Source organism: Saccopteryx leptura, chromosome 5 (genome assembly GCF_036850995.1).
Source record: "Saccopteryx leptura isolate mSacLep1 chromosome 5, mSacLep1_pri_phased_curated, whole genome shotgun sequence".
In the NCBI taxonomy this organism is placed as follows: Eukaryota; Metazoa; Chordata; class Mammalia; order Chiroptera; family Emballonuridae; genus Saccopteryx; species Saccopteryx leptura.
Genome location: NC_089507.1, coordinates 27033479 through 27052732, shown reverse-complemented (window position 1 = coordinate 27052732; position 19254 = coordinate 27033479). Strand labels below are relative to the sequence as shown.

General features: G+C 41.0%; 1 protein-coding gene across 1 annotated transcript in view; it reads right to left on the bottom strand.

The window, feature by feature from the left end:
- Positions 1–6628: 6628 nt before the first annotated feature.
- Positions 6629–19254, bottom strand: part of PGM2 (phosphoglucomutase 2) — a 35397-nt gene continuing 22771 nt past the window's right edge. The window contains exons 12-14 of the mRNA XM_066387668.1: positions 18427–18616; positions 13711–13844; positions 6629–8691 (exon numbers count right to left, since the gene is read on the bottom strand). Of these exons, the coding sequence (XP_066243765.1) occupies positions 8589–8691; positions 13711–13844; positions 18427–18616 (427 nt within the window). The 3' untranslated portion in view covers positions 6629–8588. The remainder of the gene's footprint in view (positions 8692–13710; positions 13845–18426; positions 18617–19254) is intronic.

Below are 19254 nucleotides of genomic sequence, written 5' to 3'. Positions count from 1 at the left end.
ATGTAATTTCTTAAATCTAAACCGGACTGCCCTGTATTCTGAGATCTTGTTTTTTCCACTTTGTAGATGTTATCAAAAGAAAATATTTTTTAATGAAATGATGGTGAAAGTTAATAGTTGGAACCATTATTGGCATGTTTTAATCTTGATTTTGTCTTTACCTGGCAAAAGAACATGGTAGCATGCCTCTGTTCATCCCCAGTATTTGGGGAAATTTTACTGGTTCAGAAAACCCAGAGTCTGGGAAGCATTGCTTTTGGGTTTTTTTTTCCAAGTACAGTTTATATCCAATATCATTTTGTATTAGTTTCAGGTGTACAGCATAGTTAGACCATCACATACTTTTCACAGTGATCTGCCCATATTTCAAGTATGCACCTGGCACTACACATAATAGGTATTACAATACTATTGACTATATTCCCTATGCTGTACTTTACACTCCCGGGACTGTTTTATAACTGCCAATTTATGCTTTGTAATCCCTTCGCTGTTTCCACCCAGATTTGCAAGCCTCCTCCCCTCTGGGCACCACCAGTCTGTTCTCTGCACCTATGAGTCTGTTTTTGTTTAGTTTGTTTATTTTGGTCTTTAGAGTCTGCATATCAGTAACATCATGTCGTATTTTTCTTTCTCTGAATGACTTCATTCACTTAGTATACTACCCTCTAGTTCCATCTATGCTGTCACAAAGAGTAAGATTTCATTCTTTTTCATGACCAAGTCATATGCCATTGTATACATGTACCACAGCTTTTAAAAAGCACTGGTTATTACTTTACTCCTCACTTTATTCAACCCCACTGACATCTCTGTTCCTTTAGTTCTATATTCTTATTCACTTATTTGAAAATTTTTTGTTGCTTTGTCTGCATTTAAGTCCACAAGCATCATTTAAACATCAGTTCCGGAATGTGGCGGACATGAATGAATGAGTGAATGGATATGCAAACAGGCTTATACAAGGCAAAGCACATATCAACTTGGTTGGTGTGGGCTCCAGCTTCGCAGTGCACCAAGGGTTCTTACTCGTCACCTCGGACATTACCTGCAAGTGTAGAGTGCTTTATCACTGATGTGTCTCGTCTTACTGAACCCTCTTGCCAGCCCCTGGAGGTGTCCTTTCCCTTCTTATATGTCTGGAGAAACTGAGGCTTAGAGAGTTAGAGTTTTCACAAGGCAGAAAACTTATAGGGGACAAACTGGAATTTCAACCTAGATGTTCTGCTTCCAAGCCGAATTCTTTTCTTCTATACCATATCACTGCCTTTTAAAATGATTGTTTTTGAAGGTGATACTGTACATAGTTGTTTTCTTGTTGGTTTTAAATAAGATATTAGGAGAGTCTGGTTATTTCTTTGGCTTTTAGGATAAACTTCCTTGTTGCAAGATGTTCTGTGGGAGGGCTGCGCTTTGGCTGGGGCTTTCTGACCCTTTAGCTTGTGGGAGCGTCCTTTGAACTGAATCAAGTTTCCCTTGATCAGCACATATTGAAGAAATGTGCTCTAGGCTGGTCTCCTTTTGATCACTTTTTCTATTTCATAATAATTCATATTGTGCCTCAGCATTGTAGTGGGGGCTTGCCTCATTACTTAGTAATTTCCTTTAACAGTACAGCTGAGCTAGCCTTCTTCTCATTTTCCTGTTGCTAAATATAAAATGTAAGATGAAGTTCTCCTATTATACAAGAGAAAGGAATGTGAATCCTTGAGTGAAACTTAGAGAAAAAAATGAAGGGGGAGGTAAATTTCACCAAGGTTCCCAAACTGGCTGGTATGCACCAAACAGTGCTTAGTCGAGTCTTTCAACCAACAGAGGTTTGTTGATTCTTTCTATGGACTTGAACTAGACACTCCTGTAATGCAAAGCAGTAAGAGACACTGTCCCTGTCCTCAGGACCCTTACACTCTTCTAATTCAGGGTGAGCAAATCTTTAATAAAGGCCCGTCTCGTAAATATTTTAGCCTTTGCAGACCATTATTCGTCCATCCCAACTTTCAGTTTTACCTTGTAGCGCAAAGTGTGTAGATAAATAAGTATGGTTGTGTTCTAGTGAACGTGAACACTGAAATTTGAGTTTCATAAGTTTATACACGTCATAAAATATTGTTCCGTTCTATTTTCCAATCATTTAAAACTGTAAAAACTACTACATTAGACTAAAACTCTGCACAGCAAAGGAGATCATCAACAAAATGGAGGGCAGCCTGTGGCCCGGGAGAAAACATTTGCAAACAAACCATACATCTGATAAGGGGTTAATGTGCGCTTGGTTACTACCACACTAAGTAACAAGGCGAGTCTAATAACCACTGTGCCTGTGAGGAGTGATGGGTACCTAAGATACACTGAAATGTTTGCAGGCGCAACGACAGGTCTGGGTTTGCTTCAGAATTGCCCTGGAGTAACGTAGTGAGGGGCATTTAGATGCAGCGAGGCTGGGCTTGAAGCGAGCATTTGCTATAGCTGGGTGATGGGTATGTGGAAGTTCATTGTATTATTCGTTGTATATCTTTGAAATTCTCCATAATATGTTTTAAAAGAAAAAGGTGAATGTCAAACAGAAATCACCAAAGGTTCTGGGCCGGTGTTCTCAGGTGGCGGTGGACAGGGGAGGCTGGAGGGAGCCCAGCTGAGAGCTGAGGGGGAAGAACTATTTGGGGACAGGCTGCCCTGAATGCAATTTGACGGTGTCTGTGTAGGAAAGAGCAAGTAAGCAATATAGGGTCAGAGCTTGGGAGAGAAGTCTATAGTCCTGCACTTAGGGCAAGGGCAGCCATGAGCGGAGAGGAGCTTTCAGAGGGCAGAGAATGAATGACCACACCTCACGGAGTGAACTGACCGAGGGTCCCGAAACAAACAAACAAACAAACAAACAAACGGAAGCCTGCTGAACCAGTAGCCATGCCTCCATCTAAAGTTTTCTTCTGTTTTGTTAAACAACAAGAACACTTTTCAGATATGGAGCTACTTCTCTTAATTTTCTTTTCTTATTTTTTTTTCCAGTTAAGGTAACCTCGTTCACAACAAAGTATATATTTTTCTTAATTTTGTATTGACTGATTTTATAGAGGAAGAGGAAGGGAAAAAGAGAGAGGGAAGCATTCATTTGTTGTTTCACTGAGTTGGGCAGTTATCGGTCACTTCCTGTTTGTGCCCTGACAGGGGATTGAACCTGCAACCTTGGGGTTTCTAACGACTCTCTAATAGACTGAGCTAACCAACCAGGGCAGAACAATGTATTTTAAGAACACAATCAGGCTCATCATTCCTGCAAACTGCAACCCTAACTTCCCTTTGGAAGTTGCACAATGCTATTTTGAAATGGTTTCAGAAGCTCTTTAGACCTGGAGCTGGCTCTTTGGTCTACGTGCTGGACTCCATTCTGCACCAGGTTTGGACCAAACACCAAAATGGCTTCCACTGGGCCCAAGTGAGAAGTGGCCGACAGCTGTTCCTCACATTTTATTTTCAAGGACCTACACAAGGGAGCCAGGTCAAAAGAAACTACATCCCAACACCGTTCTGTCTCCAGGTGATCATGTATTCATGTCTGAGGGTCTACTGTTGTTTCTCTTAAGTTAATCTTAGTCACTTAGTTGCATACATGGAGAAGCTTACAGAAGAGGGGATGTTATTTTAAACTTTGATTCTCATGCTGACGGCTGTGATAGCTTGCTTTCAGTGGTTGAATTATTCTAACACAAATAAGCTTGTAGCCAGCGTGGGAGAGGAAGAAACTTTCCTTATGCTTCATCAGTCTTTCCACTAGTCAATAATTAAATCTTCATGAAACAGATTAACCACAAACTAATCAAATGTAACAGTATACATACATGTGGAAACCCCATAGACATGAGAGACCCTGCCTGTATGAGAGGTTCAGAGACAGAGAAAACAAGATGTATGTGACATTCTGAGCTAAGCATGAGGTAAGGCACCTTGGGGCTTCAGAGGGACATTGCAGGACAATAAGAAAAGCAGATGTTCAATATTAGTAGTTAGCCCTGACATATAGGTATAGGTAGAAAAAAATGACCTCTGGCAAGTTCTTTTTACAGGCAAGGCCCTTAATTCATATTCTTCTAGGTAGTGAAGGGAGAAGGGGGGGGGGGGGACCAGAAGTTTCCTGTGAGTTTGTAGCGTCTTGATTACCTTCAGCCCAAACTAATTCACATACCAAAAGGACACATTTGGGGGAAGCCTCTTCTGAATGGAACACAGGGACGATGCAGGAAAATGACATGCAAATAGCCTCCCAGGGTCAAATTGTTTTAAACAAAAATGTCAGCAGTTCGAACTTTGCAGTCTTGGAAAAGTCTAAAGGGGCTTTCCAGAACTGCGCGCCCGCAGATGGAATACTTCCCCCTGACAGTGCAGCGCGTTCCATTGCAATGTTCTATGCACGGCTGTATTCCTCCGCGAGCACGCCATTGCAATGCACAGGGCACAGCTGTATTCCTCCGCGAGACCAACTCTGGGATCAGTTTAGTCCAGTATCCAGAAAAGTGCCTGGCCCATAACAATTTTCAAACATGATTCTTATAGATAACATAGGAATGAACACACAACTAGCTCTGAGGATTTGGTCTTTTAGGATGTAGAAATTATGAGTTAGACACACATTTCTTTAAAATCCTTTCAAAGTAGAACATATGCATTTGACCCCTCACATAAAACACTTATTTTTAAAACCATATGAGTTATCATGTCATGAAATAACAATACTTTCCCAGGATAGCATAGTGTTTGAGGTAAATCAATGATTTAAACGAGAAATACTTCCAGTGTTTCTTAAAGAAAAGAGCCACAGCTGTTAATTCATAGACCACAAAGAAAAGAAAACAGCCTGACTGATAGTGGCACAGAGGATAGCCCCAAACCGGAGTGCTGGCTTGAGCCTGAGGTCACCAGCTTGAGCGTGGGGTTGCCCACTCGAGCCCAGGGTTGCCAGCTTGTGCTTGAGGTGCCTGGTTTGATCCCCGGGCAAGCATGTATGAGAAGTAATCAATGCACAACTAAGTGGAGCAATGAATTGATGCTTCTCTCTCTCTCTCTCTTAAAACAAAACAAAACAAAAACAATTGGTCTGCATTTCCTCCTGCAAGTCAGCCTCTCAGACTCAATTTGGGATTTGGCCTTTCTAGGCACCAAGAGGAAATGGGCTGCCAGCTCTGCACTCGAATTGGAAGGTCTTCCTTAAGCAGGTTGCACTATTAGAATGCACAGGGGGCTGCTATGACAGTACTCACTCTAGAATAGATCACTGATTTAATCCCCTGCAAAACATGCTCCCAGGCACCTTCAGGTCACGTGGTCTGCCTCTGCTTGTCCCCGGTTCCAGCGTCCACCCCCTTCAGGCTGCAAGGCAAGGCAGGATATGAACACAAGGCTGCTCCTTGGTAAGTGTTTGTCCCCATCTCCGAGGGATTGTGAAGCTCTCTGTCAGAGAATTGCCAATGATTTCTTGTTGCTGATAGTGCCCTTACTGGATTTCCACGTAATTTAAAGACCTGCAGCATGAAATGACCTCAGAGTACATTAATAAAATCTCTATATTTTAAAAATGACAGAATTATCTCTGAAAGTCCATAGTTTACATTAGGGCTCACTCTTAGTGTTGTACATTCTATGGGTTTGGACAAAGGTATCATGACATGTATTCACTATTATAATATCATATGGAGAATTTTTTTAAACTGTCTTAAAAACCCTGTGCTCTGCTTCTTTCCCCTCCCCCTGCTAATCCCTGGCAACCAAAGATCTTTTCATTGTCTCTGCAGTTCAGGTGACGATGTGTCAGTGTGGGCAGGTTCATCAGTAGTCACCGATATACCACCCTGGTGGGGGATGTTGGTAATAGGCGAGGCTATACATGTGTAGTGGCAGGAGTTATATATCTCTGTTCCTTCCTCTCAATTTTGAGGTGAACCTAGAACTGCCCTAAAAAAGAAAAGTTTTTTTAAAAATAACAGAATTTGAGATGGAGAAGTGAAGAGACTTGCTCAGAATCACAGAGCTGATTTACAGCAGCTCAAGATTAGAATCCAGGGGGTCTCATGCTGCAAGCTTTATGCACCACAAATTATGCTACCCTGCATCCCATAATAAAAAGTTAAGAAATACTTAGTGAGCATCCGTGTTGTGCTTTCCCTTGAAAATACAAGTGAAAAATAGAGTTGGAGGAATCTCCTTTAGGTTCCGCTCATGTGAGGGCCAGAGACGTGGAGTATGTCCCGAGGTTTACAGCTGGGTTCTGATGTTTTCCCATCGTCATTCCCCCAATGCACAAGCATCCCAGCACCTCTACCCTTTTGTTAATGCTGTGCTCTGTGCCTGGAAGACTTTCTCCTCCACCATTAGCTGCTACTCACCTCCAACGGTGGAGAGGTTCACCCATCGCCTACTCTGTGAGGCTTTCCTGGTCAGAATGACTCTCTCACACACTTCTGACCTCAGAGTCTCTGTTATAGAATCTGAGTATGACAGTTACTTATTGGCCCTCCAATTAGACTGTGAGCTCCATGACAGCAGAACTGGATCTCAATCACTTCTGTGGTTTCCAAAACAAAATGTGTGATGAGGGATAGTTTACATCCCTCAGAAAGCCAGAGAGAAGACACAGGTCTACCATTTCCTTTTTTATTTCAGAGTACTATTTGAGACTTGAAAACATTTATAACACAAAAAATAAATACAGCTTCTACAATGAAGCAGCTGATAGAATAGATGGAATGTTGTAGATTTAAGAGTTCTTTCTGGTAGGCACAGCTATGCAGCGCTGCCTAAGGTATAAAAACATTTTTTCTTTTCCTTTTGAAAAATGATTGTCAATTATTATAATTTTTCATTGTTCTGAAATTGTTCATAGCCATTTAGGTTAACAATAAGAATAATAATGGGCAATTGTTTGCTTTAAAAATAGAAAGTCACATATAATACAGAAAGTATAGAAAGAACAGCTTGGCCCTGGCTCAGGAGCACTCACTCAGTGGGAGTCATTTTGGAAGGGCAGAGCACCAACAGTGATGAGGAGGATAGAGGGCAGAGACCAAATACTAAACCCGGAAAATATTATAAAGAAGTCTGGTTTTAGATTCTGATTACATACGTACAAGGCAAGAAATAAAATTAAAGTCAGGTAAATAGTTATTTATCATCCTTGCTGCCTCAGAAACAAGAATTAAATTGCACTGAAGCAAAAGAATTGTACAATAAAGTACTTTGCAAGTTTCAATAATCAATTGTTTGGTTCAAGACTTAAAGAGATAAAATGAATGCTAATGTATTGAACAAGGATGGTTAAGCTGTTTTTTTTTCTTAGCACATATATAGTTATAATGGTATATTATTATTAGAACTAAAAGGGTATATATATTCCACCCCCTCAAAGTGAGAAGTGGGGAGGGAGGCAGAGAGACTCCCTCATGCACCCGATTGGGATCTACCAGGCATGCCCACCAGGAGGCGATGCTCAGCTCCTCTGGGGAGTTGCTTCACTGCAGCCAGAGCTATTCTAGCACCTGAGGCAGAGGCCATGGAGCCATCCTCAGCGCCTGGGCCAACTTTGCTCCCATGGAGCTGTGGGAGGGGGAGAGAGAGACAGAGAGAAGGGAGAGGTGGAAGGGTGGAGAAGCAGGTGGGTGCTTCTCCTGTGTGCCTTGGCTGGAAATTGAACCTGGGACTTCCACACACCAGGCCAACGCTCTACTGCTGAGCCAACCAGCCAGGGCCTACAAGGGTATATTTTTTAAAAAACCTTATCTTTTTAAAGTATCTCAGTATCTTTTACTCCTTTTTACAGGTTTCTGTAAATAGTATTTTCCCTAAACAGGAACACAGCATTTCATCTGTTCATTTTACTTTATAGGCAATTGATGGAAATAAAAATATAGGGGTGGGCAAAGTAGGTTTTCAGTAGTGCATACGTGAAACACAGTTTTTTCTTGTACCATTATTTATTAATTATTGTATCCTTTTCCATACAAACAACTGTAAACCTTCTTTTGCCCCACCCTGTATACATACGGGAATACCTCAGAGATATTGCAAGTTCAGTCCCAGGCTCCCACAATAAAGCAAGTATCATCATAAAGCGAGTCTCAGTCCTTCTGCGGGGGGAGGATCTTGCCTTCAGTTTGTAAAAACATGTAACACTCGTGAAGCTCAGTAAAGCAAGGTCTGCCTGTATATATAAAAAGCGGGTCTCCTACCACATGTGACAGCCCAGAATTTAATACTTGTAGGGGCTTTCTGGCTATTTCACTTATACATAAAAATAATTATATAGAAAACACATATTGTTACTTATTCTAATTAAAGTACATTCATTATAATACATTTTTAAAAATCTTTGTTTTTTAAAAAATTCTGATAAGGCCAAGTTTCAATCTTTCGACAGGAATGTTGGTTTGTTAGGTCTGTTCAACCTTTCTTTATTTACGTTAAAGGTCAAACATAAACCATGAGGAATGTAGGTCTATTAAAAATATATCAATACTTTTAGTGACAGTTTAAATTCATTTGCTTAACAAATCAAGGTCAGCTGAATTGTGGGTAAAGGTCACGGTGCTCCAGGCTGGGATGTTTCACTCTGCCTTTGCCTGCAGGTTATACTTCTGTGGCTGGAAGAAATGTTCTTCAATAGCAGCGACTAGTTCATTTAGTTCTGTCTTCAGCTGCTCAGGGTCACTGCAAAATAAGGGTGGACATTCCAGGTCAGTGGATTATTCCAAAGCATATTTTAAATCCTCCCTACACTGACCAAGTAACACTGGAATGTAACCTGAAGGGGAGGGCTATATCAGACAACTCCAGTGACTTTTTGCCTATTGACATAGACCCCATCCCCAAATCCCATGAGATGATATCCATGATTTTCCCCAATGGATTTCCTAAAGTCTCAGCCATAAACAAAAATCGTCCCTTTCCAGTCTTCAAAAGAATTTTTAAGAAACACAAATTTTTGGCCTAGCATCCCTAAAATGTCTTCAGTGTTTGAACCTAACTGTGCAGAGAAAACATTCACAACTCCAGTGGTCATAAAATCCTGCCGACCCTTTACCAGTGACATCTGTTTTGTCCCAGGTCTCCCAGGATAAGAACGTTCCTGACCCCGTTCCCCCTCACACTAATGGACGTTCGTAAGGCCTTCCTAGAATGGACAGAGAGACAGATGAACGGGGGTGAGGGGCTGGGGGTGGGGGGCGCTCCTAACGGGACTTGTAGTCACATTCCAAGAACTCAGATCCTGGGGGTTTATCTTTATTATTCTACCTCCAGAGCAAAGGGGCCACAGCTAAAATATAAACAATAAATCTAGGGAGCTAGATCTCTCTAAAGAAATCAGGTTTTCAAGCCTGTGGAAAATACCCATTCGTATGTAAACGACTGGAAGATATATGCAGCTCCTGGAATGTTAGGACACTAGCACCATGTGACTTACTGTAAGAGTTTTAAACCAAAAAGCAGACTTAAAATACTAAACCCGGCCCTGGCCGGTAGGCTCAGTGGTGGAGCATTGACCTGGCGTGCGGGAGTTCCAGGTTCGATTCCCGGCCAGGGCACACAGGAGAAGCGCCCATCTGCTTCTCCACCCCTCCTCCTCTCCTTCCTCTCTGTCTCTCTCTTCCTCTCCCGCAGCCGAGGCTCCACTGGAGCAGCGTTTGCCCGGGCGCTGAGGATGGCTCTGTGGCCTCTGCCTCAGGCTCTAGAATGGCTCTGATTGCGGCAGAGGGATGCCCCAGATGGGCAGAGCGTCGCCCCCTGGTGGGCATGCCGGGTGGATCCCGGTCGGGCACATGCGGGAGTCTGACTGCCTCCCCATTTCCAGCTTCGGAAAAAAAAAAAAAAACCCAAAACACAAAAAACTAAACCCTTCAATTCAAAATTGTATTACTTCATACTTGACAATCTTTATTATATACAAACTTTATTTTAATGGAAATGGCAATCCTTGTAATTTAAGATCACTTTTACCTTGTGAAAGCTAAGAATTTCAACTGAAACAGTCCCTTTCATTACAGAGGGTAATTCTGGCTCCCCCCATTCCTGGTGCGAGCCGTGCAAGAGGCTCAGCCTCTGGGAGGCCCAGATTCCTCATTTGTAAAATTGGGATACAGACTGTATTTTCTCAAGAAGGTTGCTGTATAGATTGAGATAGATTATATAAAGCAATTAGCATAGAACCTGGCCCGAAAACCTCAATAAATGCAGCTCTTGTTATAATTATTCTTACCCCAATTGGTAACATATAAAATAATTATGCTTCATAAGGACGTGTGGATCATACAGGTCATTTTTTCCTTCCCCATAAGTGTGCTTCAAAGTGAAAAACAATTCTTAGGAGAATATATAACTAATAATTATTGTGGGTTTTTTTCCCCAACAATATACATAAAACTAAAACTTGACAGTGAATTTATTATCTATAGATATACAGACATATATTTGTATGTCTATTTGGAGAGATATCTATCCATATTTAGCTCCTACTGGTTTTGTTTCTGTTTGAACCCTGCCAGATATACGTAACCTTAGATAGTAAGAGAATGTCCTTTTTTCTTAGAAATGCATATTGAAGTCTGCAACTTACTTTCAAATGGCTCAGGAAACACACACACACACACACACACACACACCGTGAGAGAGAGCAAATATCACAGATGGTAGCAATTGCTCATTCTACATTGGGGTAGCAAAGCCAGGGCTTACAGTATATGTGTGTAAATAAAGTTTTATTGGAATATAGCCACACCCATTCCTTCTTGTATACAGCTGTTTTCTCACTACAACAGCAGAGCTTTAGTTGTGACAGAGACATACAACCTGGAAACCCCAAAATATTTACTATCTAGCTCTTTACAAGAAAAGCTTGCCAACCTCTGGTCTAAGTAAGGGTATGTGATATTTTACTACATTATTATTTAAACATTTCTGGAGGTTTGAAATTTTCCAAAATAAAAACTAAAGACATCTACCCCAACAAAAATATTTTTTCAAAAATACGACTTATACTAGGAAAGAATTTTATATTCCAAAGATTAGTAGGTTGTGAAATTCTATGAATAAGTAAAATTCATGACATGATTATATTAATACTATTTAAATTAATCGGAAAATAAGAAACCCTTAGCCATGGTATTACTGCCCTTGTACCTTAGCTATGCAGGTGTCTGGCTTGAGCCCGGACAGCCTCGCCACGGATGACTTAGTGACTCCTGTCCTATTTAATGCTACATTTCAATGAATATAATAAAAGGACAATTTTTCAAAGTATTTTCAGCAACTTATAAACCAGTATTTGAATTTAAGTCCATTCAATAAGCCATGTGAAAAATGGAAATGCTATAGATCCTTAAACATTAAGTAGTACTATTATTATAAAGGAATATTTTTTGAAATATTAGGCATAGGATAAAGAAAAGGAAAAGACAAATATATACATAGAAAGCATCTTTAAATTGGACTAATGACTATTTGTTTTCAAAAGAGTAAGACATAGAAATATAAAAACACTAAGTGAAAATGACAATTACAAAGAAGCCAATGAAAAATCATACTCGATACAATAGCAAACAGATTGCTATTTAACACACACAGAAACACTGACACCTGCACAATATTCAGTGAACCATCGGTAATACAAAGTGCTTGGAAAATGAATTGTTTTATGTATTTGAACTGCTTAATAGTTGAGTTTTTATCCTTTAAGCAAACAAAGGTTTTGAATGGGAATCTGTAATGAAATATATTAGTCCCATGACTTTATAAATATATTTGAGAATCTTGATGTTTGAGAACTATAATAATGACTGTGACAGTTGGAGCTTTTATACAGAAAATGCAGGGCTCATTGGGTATGGAACACTATCTCTCTTACAATAAACTCCCGAAGCGGTGACATTCTGAGTTCTTGTCTTTATGTTTCCAGTTTTGTTTGGCTTCAGTATTTTTTGCTTTGCTATCAGCACTCACTTCTCCCTGCCTAAGGAAAGGCAAACCCTAACACCTGTTTCCCCACCCTGCAAATTTGCTACATTTTAATCTGCTATTGGCTTGCCAATTTAACATGCTCAGAAACTTTCGCCTGATTCTATTTCCACACAGTGCACATTTGATTCACAAAGCCAGAAAAAAATCTTCCAGGAGCAAAGCTTTGTAATACATATGTTGTGACAACTACCGAGATGTGTGCTGTCCACTGCAGCAGCCGTTAGCCACACGTGGCCATTGAGCACCTGAATTGTGTCCAGTGCAACCAAGAAACTTTTTAAAATTTTATTTAAGTTTGATTGATTGAAATTCAAATTTAAAAACTGACACTTGAGACCCTCACCAGTTAGTTGGCTCAGTGGTAGAGCGTCAGCCCTGTGTGTGTAAGTTCCGGGTCCGATTCCTGGCCAGGGCACACAGGAGAAGCACCTAGCTGCTTCTCCACCCTTCCCCTTTCCGTTTCTCTCTCTCTCTCTCTTCCCCTCCCACAGCCAAGGCTCCATTGGAGCAAAGTTGGCCTGGGCACTGAGGACAACTCCATGGCCTCCGCCTCAGGCACTAGAATGGCTCTGGTTATAATGGAGCAAAGCCCCAGATAGGCAGAGTATTGCCCCCTAGTGGGCATGCCTGGTGGATACCTGTCAGGCACATGCAGGAGTCTGTCTCTCTGCCTCCCAGCTTCTCACTTCAGAAAAATACAAAAAATAAAACAAAACAAACAAACAAACAAAAAGCTGACACTTGATTCAGTTGTTGGAAAAAGTATGTTTGGAACAACTGGGTATCAAAATCTACTTTTTCAACTGTAAATTTTATAAAATCTAAATACAGATCAAGTATTTCTAAAAATATTTCACATTTGAATTGAGATACATGGTAAGTTGTAAGATACTAAATGGATTTTGAAGACAGTTTGGCAAAAATGTGAAATATTTCATTAATCACTTTTATTATGGATTACATATTGTAATGACAATATTTAAATATACTAAGTTAAATAAAATATTTATACATTATTACAATTTATTTTATTTTTACCTGTGTCTATTCACTAACAGAACATGTAAATTGCATATGGAGCTTACATTCTATTTCTATTGGACAGAGTTGACTTCACCTTATGATTCTCCCCCCCCCCTCCCAATTCTTAACAGTTATCTAAATAGGAAAGTGCTAGTTAACTGTGGGTTATGTAGGTATGCAGTATCACATTTATCCATGCTAACTACATATACCACATTGTGACCGTTCAGGAAGTTTAGAGCTGTTAGAAAGTGACCAACTAAAACCCTTTACCAGACACAAAAACGTGACCCTGAGCTACTGCAAGAGGTCTTTCTGCTATTGGCTCTTCATCCTGCTTGGGACCCAGCACTGACTTACACAAATAGATGCTCAAAATATTTCTTGATACATGAGGGAAAAGAAAAAAAACATCGTTGCTTGCCTCAAATAAAAAGTACTAGAACAAGGAAATGTTATTATTACTGAAATTAGAAATGAAATTTTCTCATACAAAGATTAGTGGGGAGAGAAAGAAATAATTAAGTAGAAAGTGAACGTTCTTGTCCCTGGACGCACCAAGCAGCTGCTGGTATCACAACCTTCCTACTGAAACGACCTATTGGAAAGATGGAATGTTTTACTTCACGTTTGAACAGAACCAACTAGGGAGCTGAGGGACTAAGAGCCGCAGCAGCTGCATCCTGGGCTTACCTGTTTCCAGGCGGGACACACAGTTCTGAATAGTACTTGATTTTGGGCTCCGTCCCGCTGGTCCGCATGGTGGCCACACATCCATTAGCAAAGGTAAAGGTGATCATCTGGCTGCTCTTACTTGTAGGAAGAACCTGGACAAGAATGACATATCCGCTCAGTTGAAATAGTAACAGAAGAAGCTCCTATGGCCTAAATAATCATTTCTCCTGGAGAAGCAAGAGAATAAATGCCAGACAAATCTATTGGTTCGGAAAGAACATTTTGGAGTAAATCTAAAAATGTCCTCTCTATACATGGCATGCTAGATAATAAAAATAAGAAAATTTGTGAAAATTAAGTAAATTTGTATGCTAGGTTTTTTTTTACCTCTTCCGTTTTATTATTTAAAACTATTCAAGTTTTACTAAAATTGGAATATATCATTTCATGAGAAATTGATTTAAACAGACTAATGCATTACCAAAAAAAAAAGAAAAACCCAAACAATCTTATTTAACTTAGCAAACGAAGTCTATACACAGACTTAAAAAATAAAGCTTCTGGCAGATGTATTCGTAGCTGATTGCTCTCAAAGTCCCACTAAAATGACAGAAGTATAAAAAAACGAAACAAACACAAGGGCAAAGAGGGGAAAAGGAAGCAGCGCTTGACGGGGTTGCCAATAACCCGAGAAGCCGGAAACAGATGGCGGAGCGGAATCCACCTGACGGAACACAGGACGACAGCTGAGCCCCACAGGCAGCAGGTGAGAACCGAGTCCAGGTGTTCCACAGAGCCCTGGCCGAGCTCCCCACCTCAGGCACAGGTGCTGCGAAGGGCGGGGGGAGGCAGGGGGAGCACCTGGAAACAGCTACCAGACTCTCTCAGATCCTCACCCTCCGTCCACCGTCAGGCCACCAGCTCACAGGAGATGGTGTAATTCTCCGGTGTAATTGAACCAGAATGGCTCAGGAGTTGGGGGTACCAGGCACCGTGGAAGGCAGGGTATGGTGAAAACAGAGATTAGGTAAGAGTCCACACTGAACACTGGCACCCTCTTCCCATGTCCCCACAACCTCTCCAACACCCTCAGGCAAGAGATAAGGGTCAAAGTTAGGCTTCCCCACATGGGGCCCCCACACAAAAGTGAATCTGCTATCCAGCCTCCCTGGAGTGACATCTGTCAGCTGACAAGGCATGTGTGTACGTTCCGAGCTTTCAATCAGCTTTTTAGTGCCCAAAGGATAATTAAGGTTCACCAGACTTTGGGGAAAAGACATCGAATGAAAGACAAAGTCCAAAACAAACAAATAAAAGAATTTAGAAGAAATAAAGACAATACAGAACAAAAAAAAATCTACATTTTTAAAAAGCTATCATTAATACCCTTAAAAGAGTTAAGATTTTATATATGTGAAACAAGAATAGGGTGCTATTTTTAATAACTTAGAGACTAAGAGCTGAAATATATAGTCCAGAGAAACATGAAAAGTTCATGTTGAGGAAATCTTCCCCACAGTAGGACCAGAAGATACAGACGAACGACAGAAAAGGGAGAACCACTGAAAAGTAGAAAATTGGTCCTGGAGAACCAGTGTCTAACTAAAAACAGGTGAGAAAGAGAGAACAAAAAATGAAGTTATTTGAAAAACAACCATCCAGTCATTCAGCCCCCTTCTCTGACACAAAACCAAGAAAATTACTCAGAACTGAAAGAAAAGACCCACCAAATGTCTAGAAAAAGGAATGAATAAAAGACCCACAGTAAAAGTATGTGCCTGAAATTTTAAAGTATGTCCTGAATCCAAAGTTCCTCAAACCTTCCCATAAAGAAAAAAGCAAGGCACAGAAAGGACCGAGCACATATGGCACCCACATCCCTGTATGCAGCACACAGTAGGCCCGCCTAGTTCTTGGGTGGATGGATGGATGGATGGATGGACGGACGGATGGATGGACGGATGGATGGACGGACGGATGGATGCTCAAGAGCAACACTGGAAGCCAAACAACAATGGAGGAATGCTTACAAAACTGTGAGTCAATCAAGTCTGGGGGTAGAACAAGACATTTTCAGATCTAGAAGTCTTAAATTTACCTCCCATTCACTTTTTCTTGGGTGCCTACAAGAGGGTGGGATTTAGGAAAACAAATCTACAAAGAGGAAGTCATGAGGTCCAGGAGCAAGGGGTTGGTGGAAGGCATTCCCAGGATGACAGCTATGCACCCAAACCAGAGAGCAGGAGGGAGCCCAATGGAAACAAAACTGAACCAACCGACGGGCTGAACCACTGGACCCTGTGGAAACCCTCCTGAGAGGTATTGGAAAAGAGTGGGAAGAACTGGTGATAGTTACATAGAAATCCAAGCAATCAAAAGAACAAAGCAGTGATTAGCTGTAGAAAAAACAATTCCTCACAAGTTAGGGAACCCAAGCCAAGTACACTACTGAACTAAGCAGGAAATAATAGTTATTTGCCATAATATAATTCAACAAGTGCAGAATCTGACGTCACCCAAAGGTATGGTAAAAATGTATTGTGAGGACAGGGAAGAAAGGGGAATAGTGAATGCTGGAAGTATAAGAACTAAATCCTATCTCTGGAACAGAAAAAATAAAGTCTAATTGCTGGTAAGTTAGAACATCCCCCCAGCACACTGTTGAGAAACCTGGTGGTAAAGACCAGGAGGAAACTGAGAGGGAAGGTGCCAGTTGACAGCACAACAATGAGATGGCAGTGGCCGGAGCTGTCACGTTTCATTGTGACTTTTAAAACTATTTAACTTCTGGCCCTCGCCGGTTGGCTCAGCGTTAAGAGTGTCGGCCCGGCATGTGGATGTCCCAGGTTCGATTCCCAGTTAGAGCACACAGTAAAAGTGCTCATCTGCTTCTCCACCTCTCCCCCTCTCCTTCCTCTCTGTCTCTCTCTTCCCCTCCCACAGCCAAGGCTCCACTGGAGCAAAGTTGGCTCAGGCGCTGAAGACGGCTCCATGGCCTCCGCCTCAGGCGCTAGAATGGCTCCAGCAGCAATGGAACAATACCCCAGATGGGCAGAGCATCGCCCCCTAGTGGCCATGTCAGGTGGATCCCGGTCGAGCGCTTGTGGGAGTCTCTCTGCCTCTCAGCTTCTCACTTCAGAAAAATACAAAAAATGAAAAAAAAAACAAAACAAAAAACTATCTTTTAAAAATTTATTGTGCATTGATGAAAACGAAAAATATACAGAAAGGTAAGTATCAAAGAAAATGTCTAACTCCTCATAAAGATATTCACACTTTCCTTTCCCTACTTTGTGTCATAGTTAGCAATATCCTCCCGCCGTATTTGAACTCCAGTGGGGATCCACATGGTGTGAAGAATGTGCTCTCATGCTTTCTGACTAGCTAACAGTTACCACACATTCAGAGAATAGTGCAAAACTAAGTAGGGAGCGAACAGTGGTTCTCAAAGTTGGACTAGTAGCACCAATATTAGCTAGGAACTTGTAAGAAAGACAAATTCTTAGTCTCCACCCCAAAGCTTCTCAACCAGAACCAACAGGATTGGTCTGCAGCAGCACTGGCGTTGTAACCAGGTGGCCAGGTGACGCTGAGGCTTATTCAAGACTGAGAACTACTGAGACAGTGGAGAAGCAGGATCTGGGATCAGAAGACCCAGACCGTACCTCAACTATCACCAACTAGCTACGTAGCCTCAGGCAGACGCTACACCTCTGAGGACTGATTTCCTTCTGTGTTAAATCATGCCATTGGCTGAGACGGCTAGTGAGAACCCTTTTAGTTCTAGCCTATGATTTTTAACTTTCAATAGCTTATTTATAATAATGCCTACATGCCCTAAAATCAGCTTCAATTAATTATATGATTACAATGGCTTTGCCCCCAATTCCAACACTGGGTTGGGTAGAGGAGGGGTATTCCCCACACAACCAAGCAATTCTCCGATACCAGCCAGTGTCCTGCAATTAATCTCAACTTTGAAACTATCTACCTGAGATAGCATCAGATTCCACAGGTTAATGGCTCAGTCCTGCAAAACTACCCCTCCCCCCACCTCAGGTGCCAGTTGCGAGTCCAGGTTGTTACCTGTGCTTCTAATTGGCTTTTGGCTGGAGGTTCCAAAGACTCCCTCCTGGGGTTTCATTAGTTTGCTAGAGCAGCTCATACAACTCAGAGAAACATATTACGTATTAGATTACTAATTTATTATAACAGGATATGACTCAGGAACAGCTCGGGGGAATGCTTGGGGACAGAGCAGGAGCTCTCATGCCCTCTACGAGCTTGCAACTCTCCCCAGACCTCCACCTGCTCACCAGCCTAGAAGCTCTCCAACCCTATCCATTTGGTTTTATATGGCGGCTTCATTACATAGGCATGGCGATGAAATCATTGGCCATTGGCAATTAAACTCAATTTCCAGCCCCTTTCCCTCCCTGGAGGTCAGGTGGGACTGAAAGTTCAGACTCTCTAATCAGTCACCTGGTTGGTTCTCCTGGCAACCAGCCCCCGCCCATAGGTGCTTTCCAAAGGTCCCCTTATCCACAGGACATAAGACACTTTTATGCTGTCACCAGTTATAAAATTCTAAGGGATTTAGGAGCTCTGTGCCAAAAAGAGAAGAAAAACCAAATATGTATTTCTTATCAGAAATCACAATAGCACAATGATATGTTTTCAAAGTATGAGGGAAGGTAAACAGAGAAGCGTTTGATGAAAGTGGACATTACTTACAGCTTTTTTATCAGGTTGGCTGTCATCATAGCCAGTGGTCAGGTCTCTAATGCCAGAAATTTCAAATTTGCCACAAGTTTTTGGATAATTATTCTTCCCATCATAGTTTCTAAGGTTTTCAAATAATTTTTTAATAGTGTCTTGATCATGGCAGATAAAATATGAAGCTTTGGTAATATGGTAGCCATACCTATCAAAACAAATACAGATACATGCAAAATGAGGAAATATAATTCTGCATAGTGTGTACAGAACAGGCATTGACCAGTACATTCTAAAACATTTAATGAAACAAATGACCATGACTGGTTCCAAAGAAATCATTTAGTATTAAAAAAGAGTACAAATTTATCCCAGAGTTTACCAAACCGCTACTTGCTGTCAGCCTTTATTTGTAAGTAAAAATGTTACTGTCACACCAGACCCATCACATTATGTATTGTGTCTGGCTGCTTTTGCACAACACAATCAGAGTTGATTAAGTGCTATAAAGACTAAATAGATGTTTTGTGAACATACACTGCTCACAAAAATTAGGGAATATTTTATAGCTTCATATTCATTTTGAAATATCCCCTAATTTTTGTGAGCAGTATATTTAATCTTTTTTGACATCAGACACTTAAAATCACATTCTGCAACTAAAGTTGCCATTTCATAAAGATCAAGGCCATCACAAATGGTAATTTGATACTTAACAAGTGGTTAAGTATCAAAAGGCAAAGATAAGCTCATTTCATTTTCATAGGAAATATAATTCATAACTGAAATAAGAGCACTAGAAAGAATATTAGTATCTCAGACATAAGAACAGTATACATTTAAAAT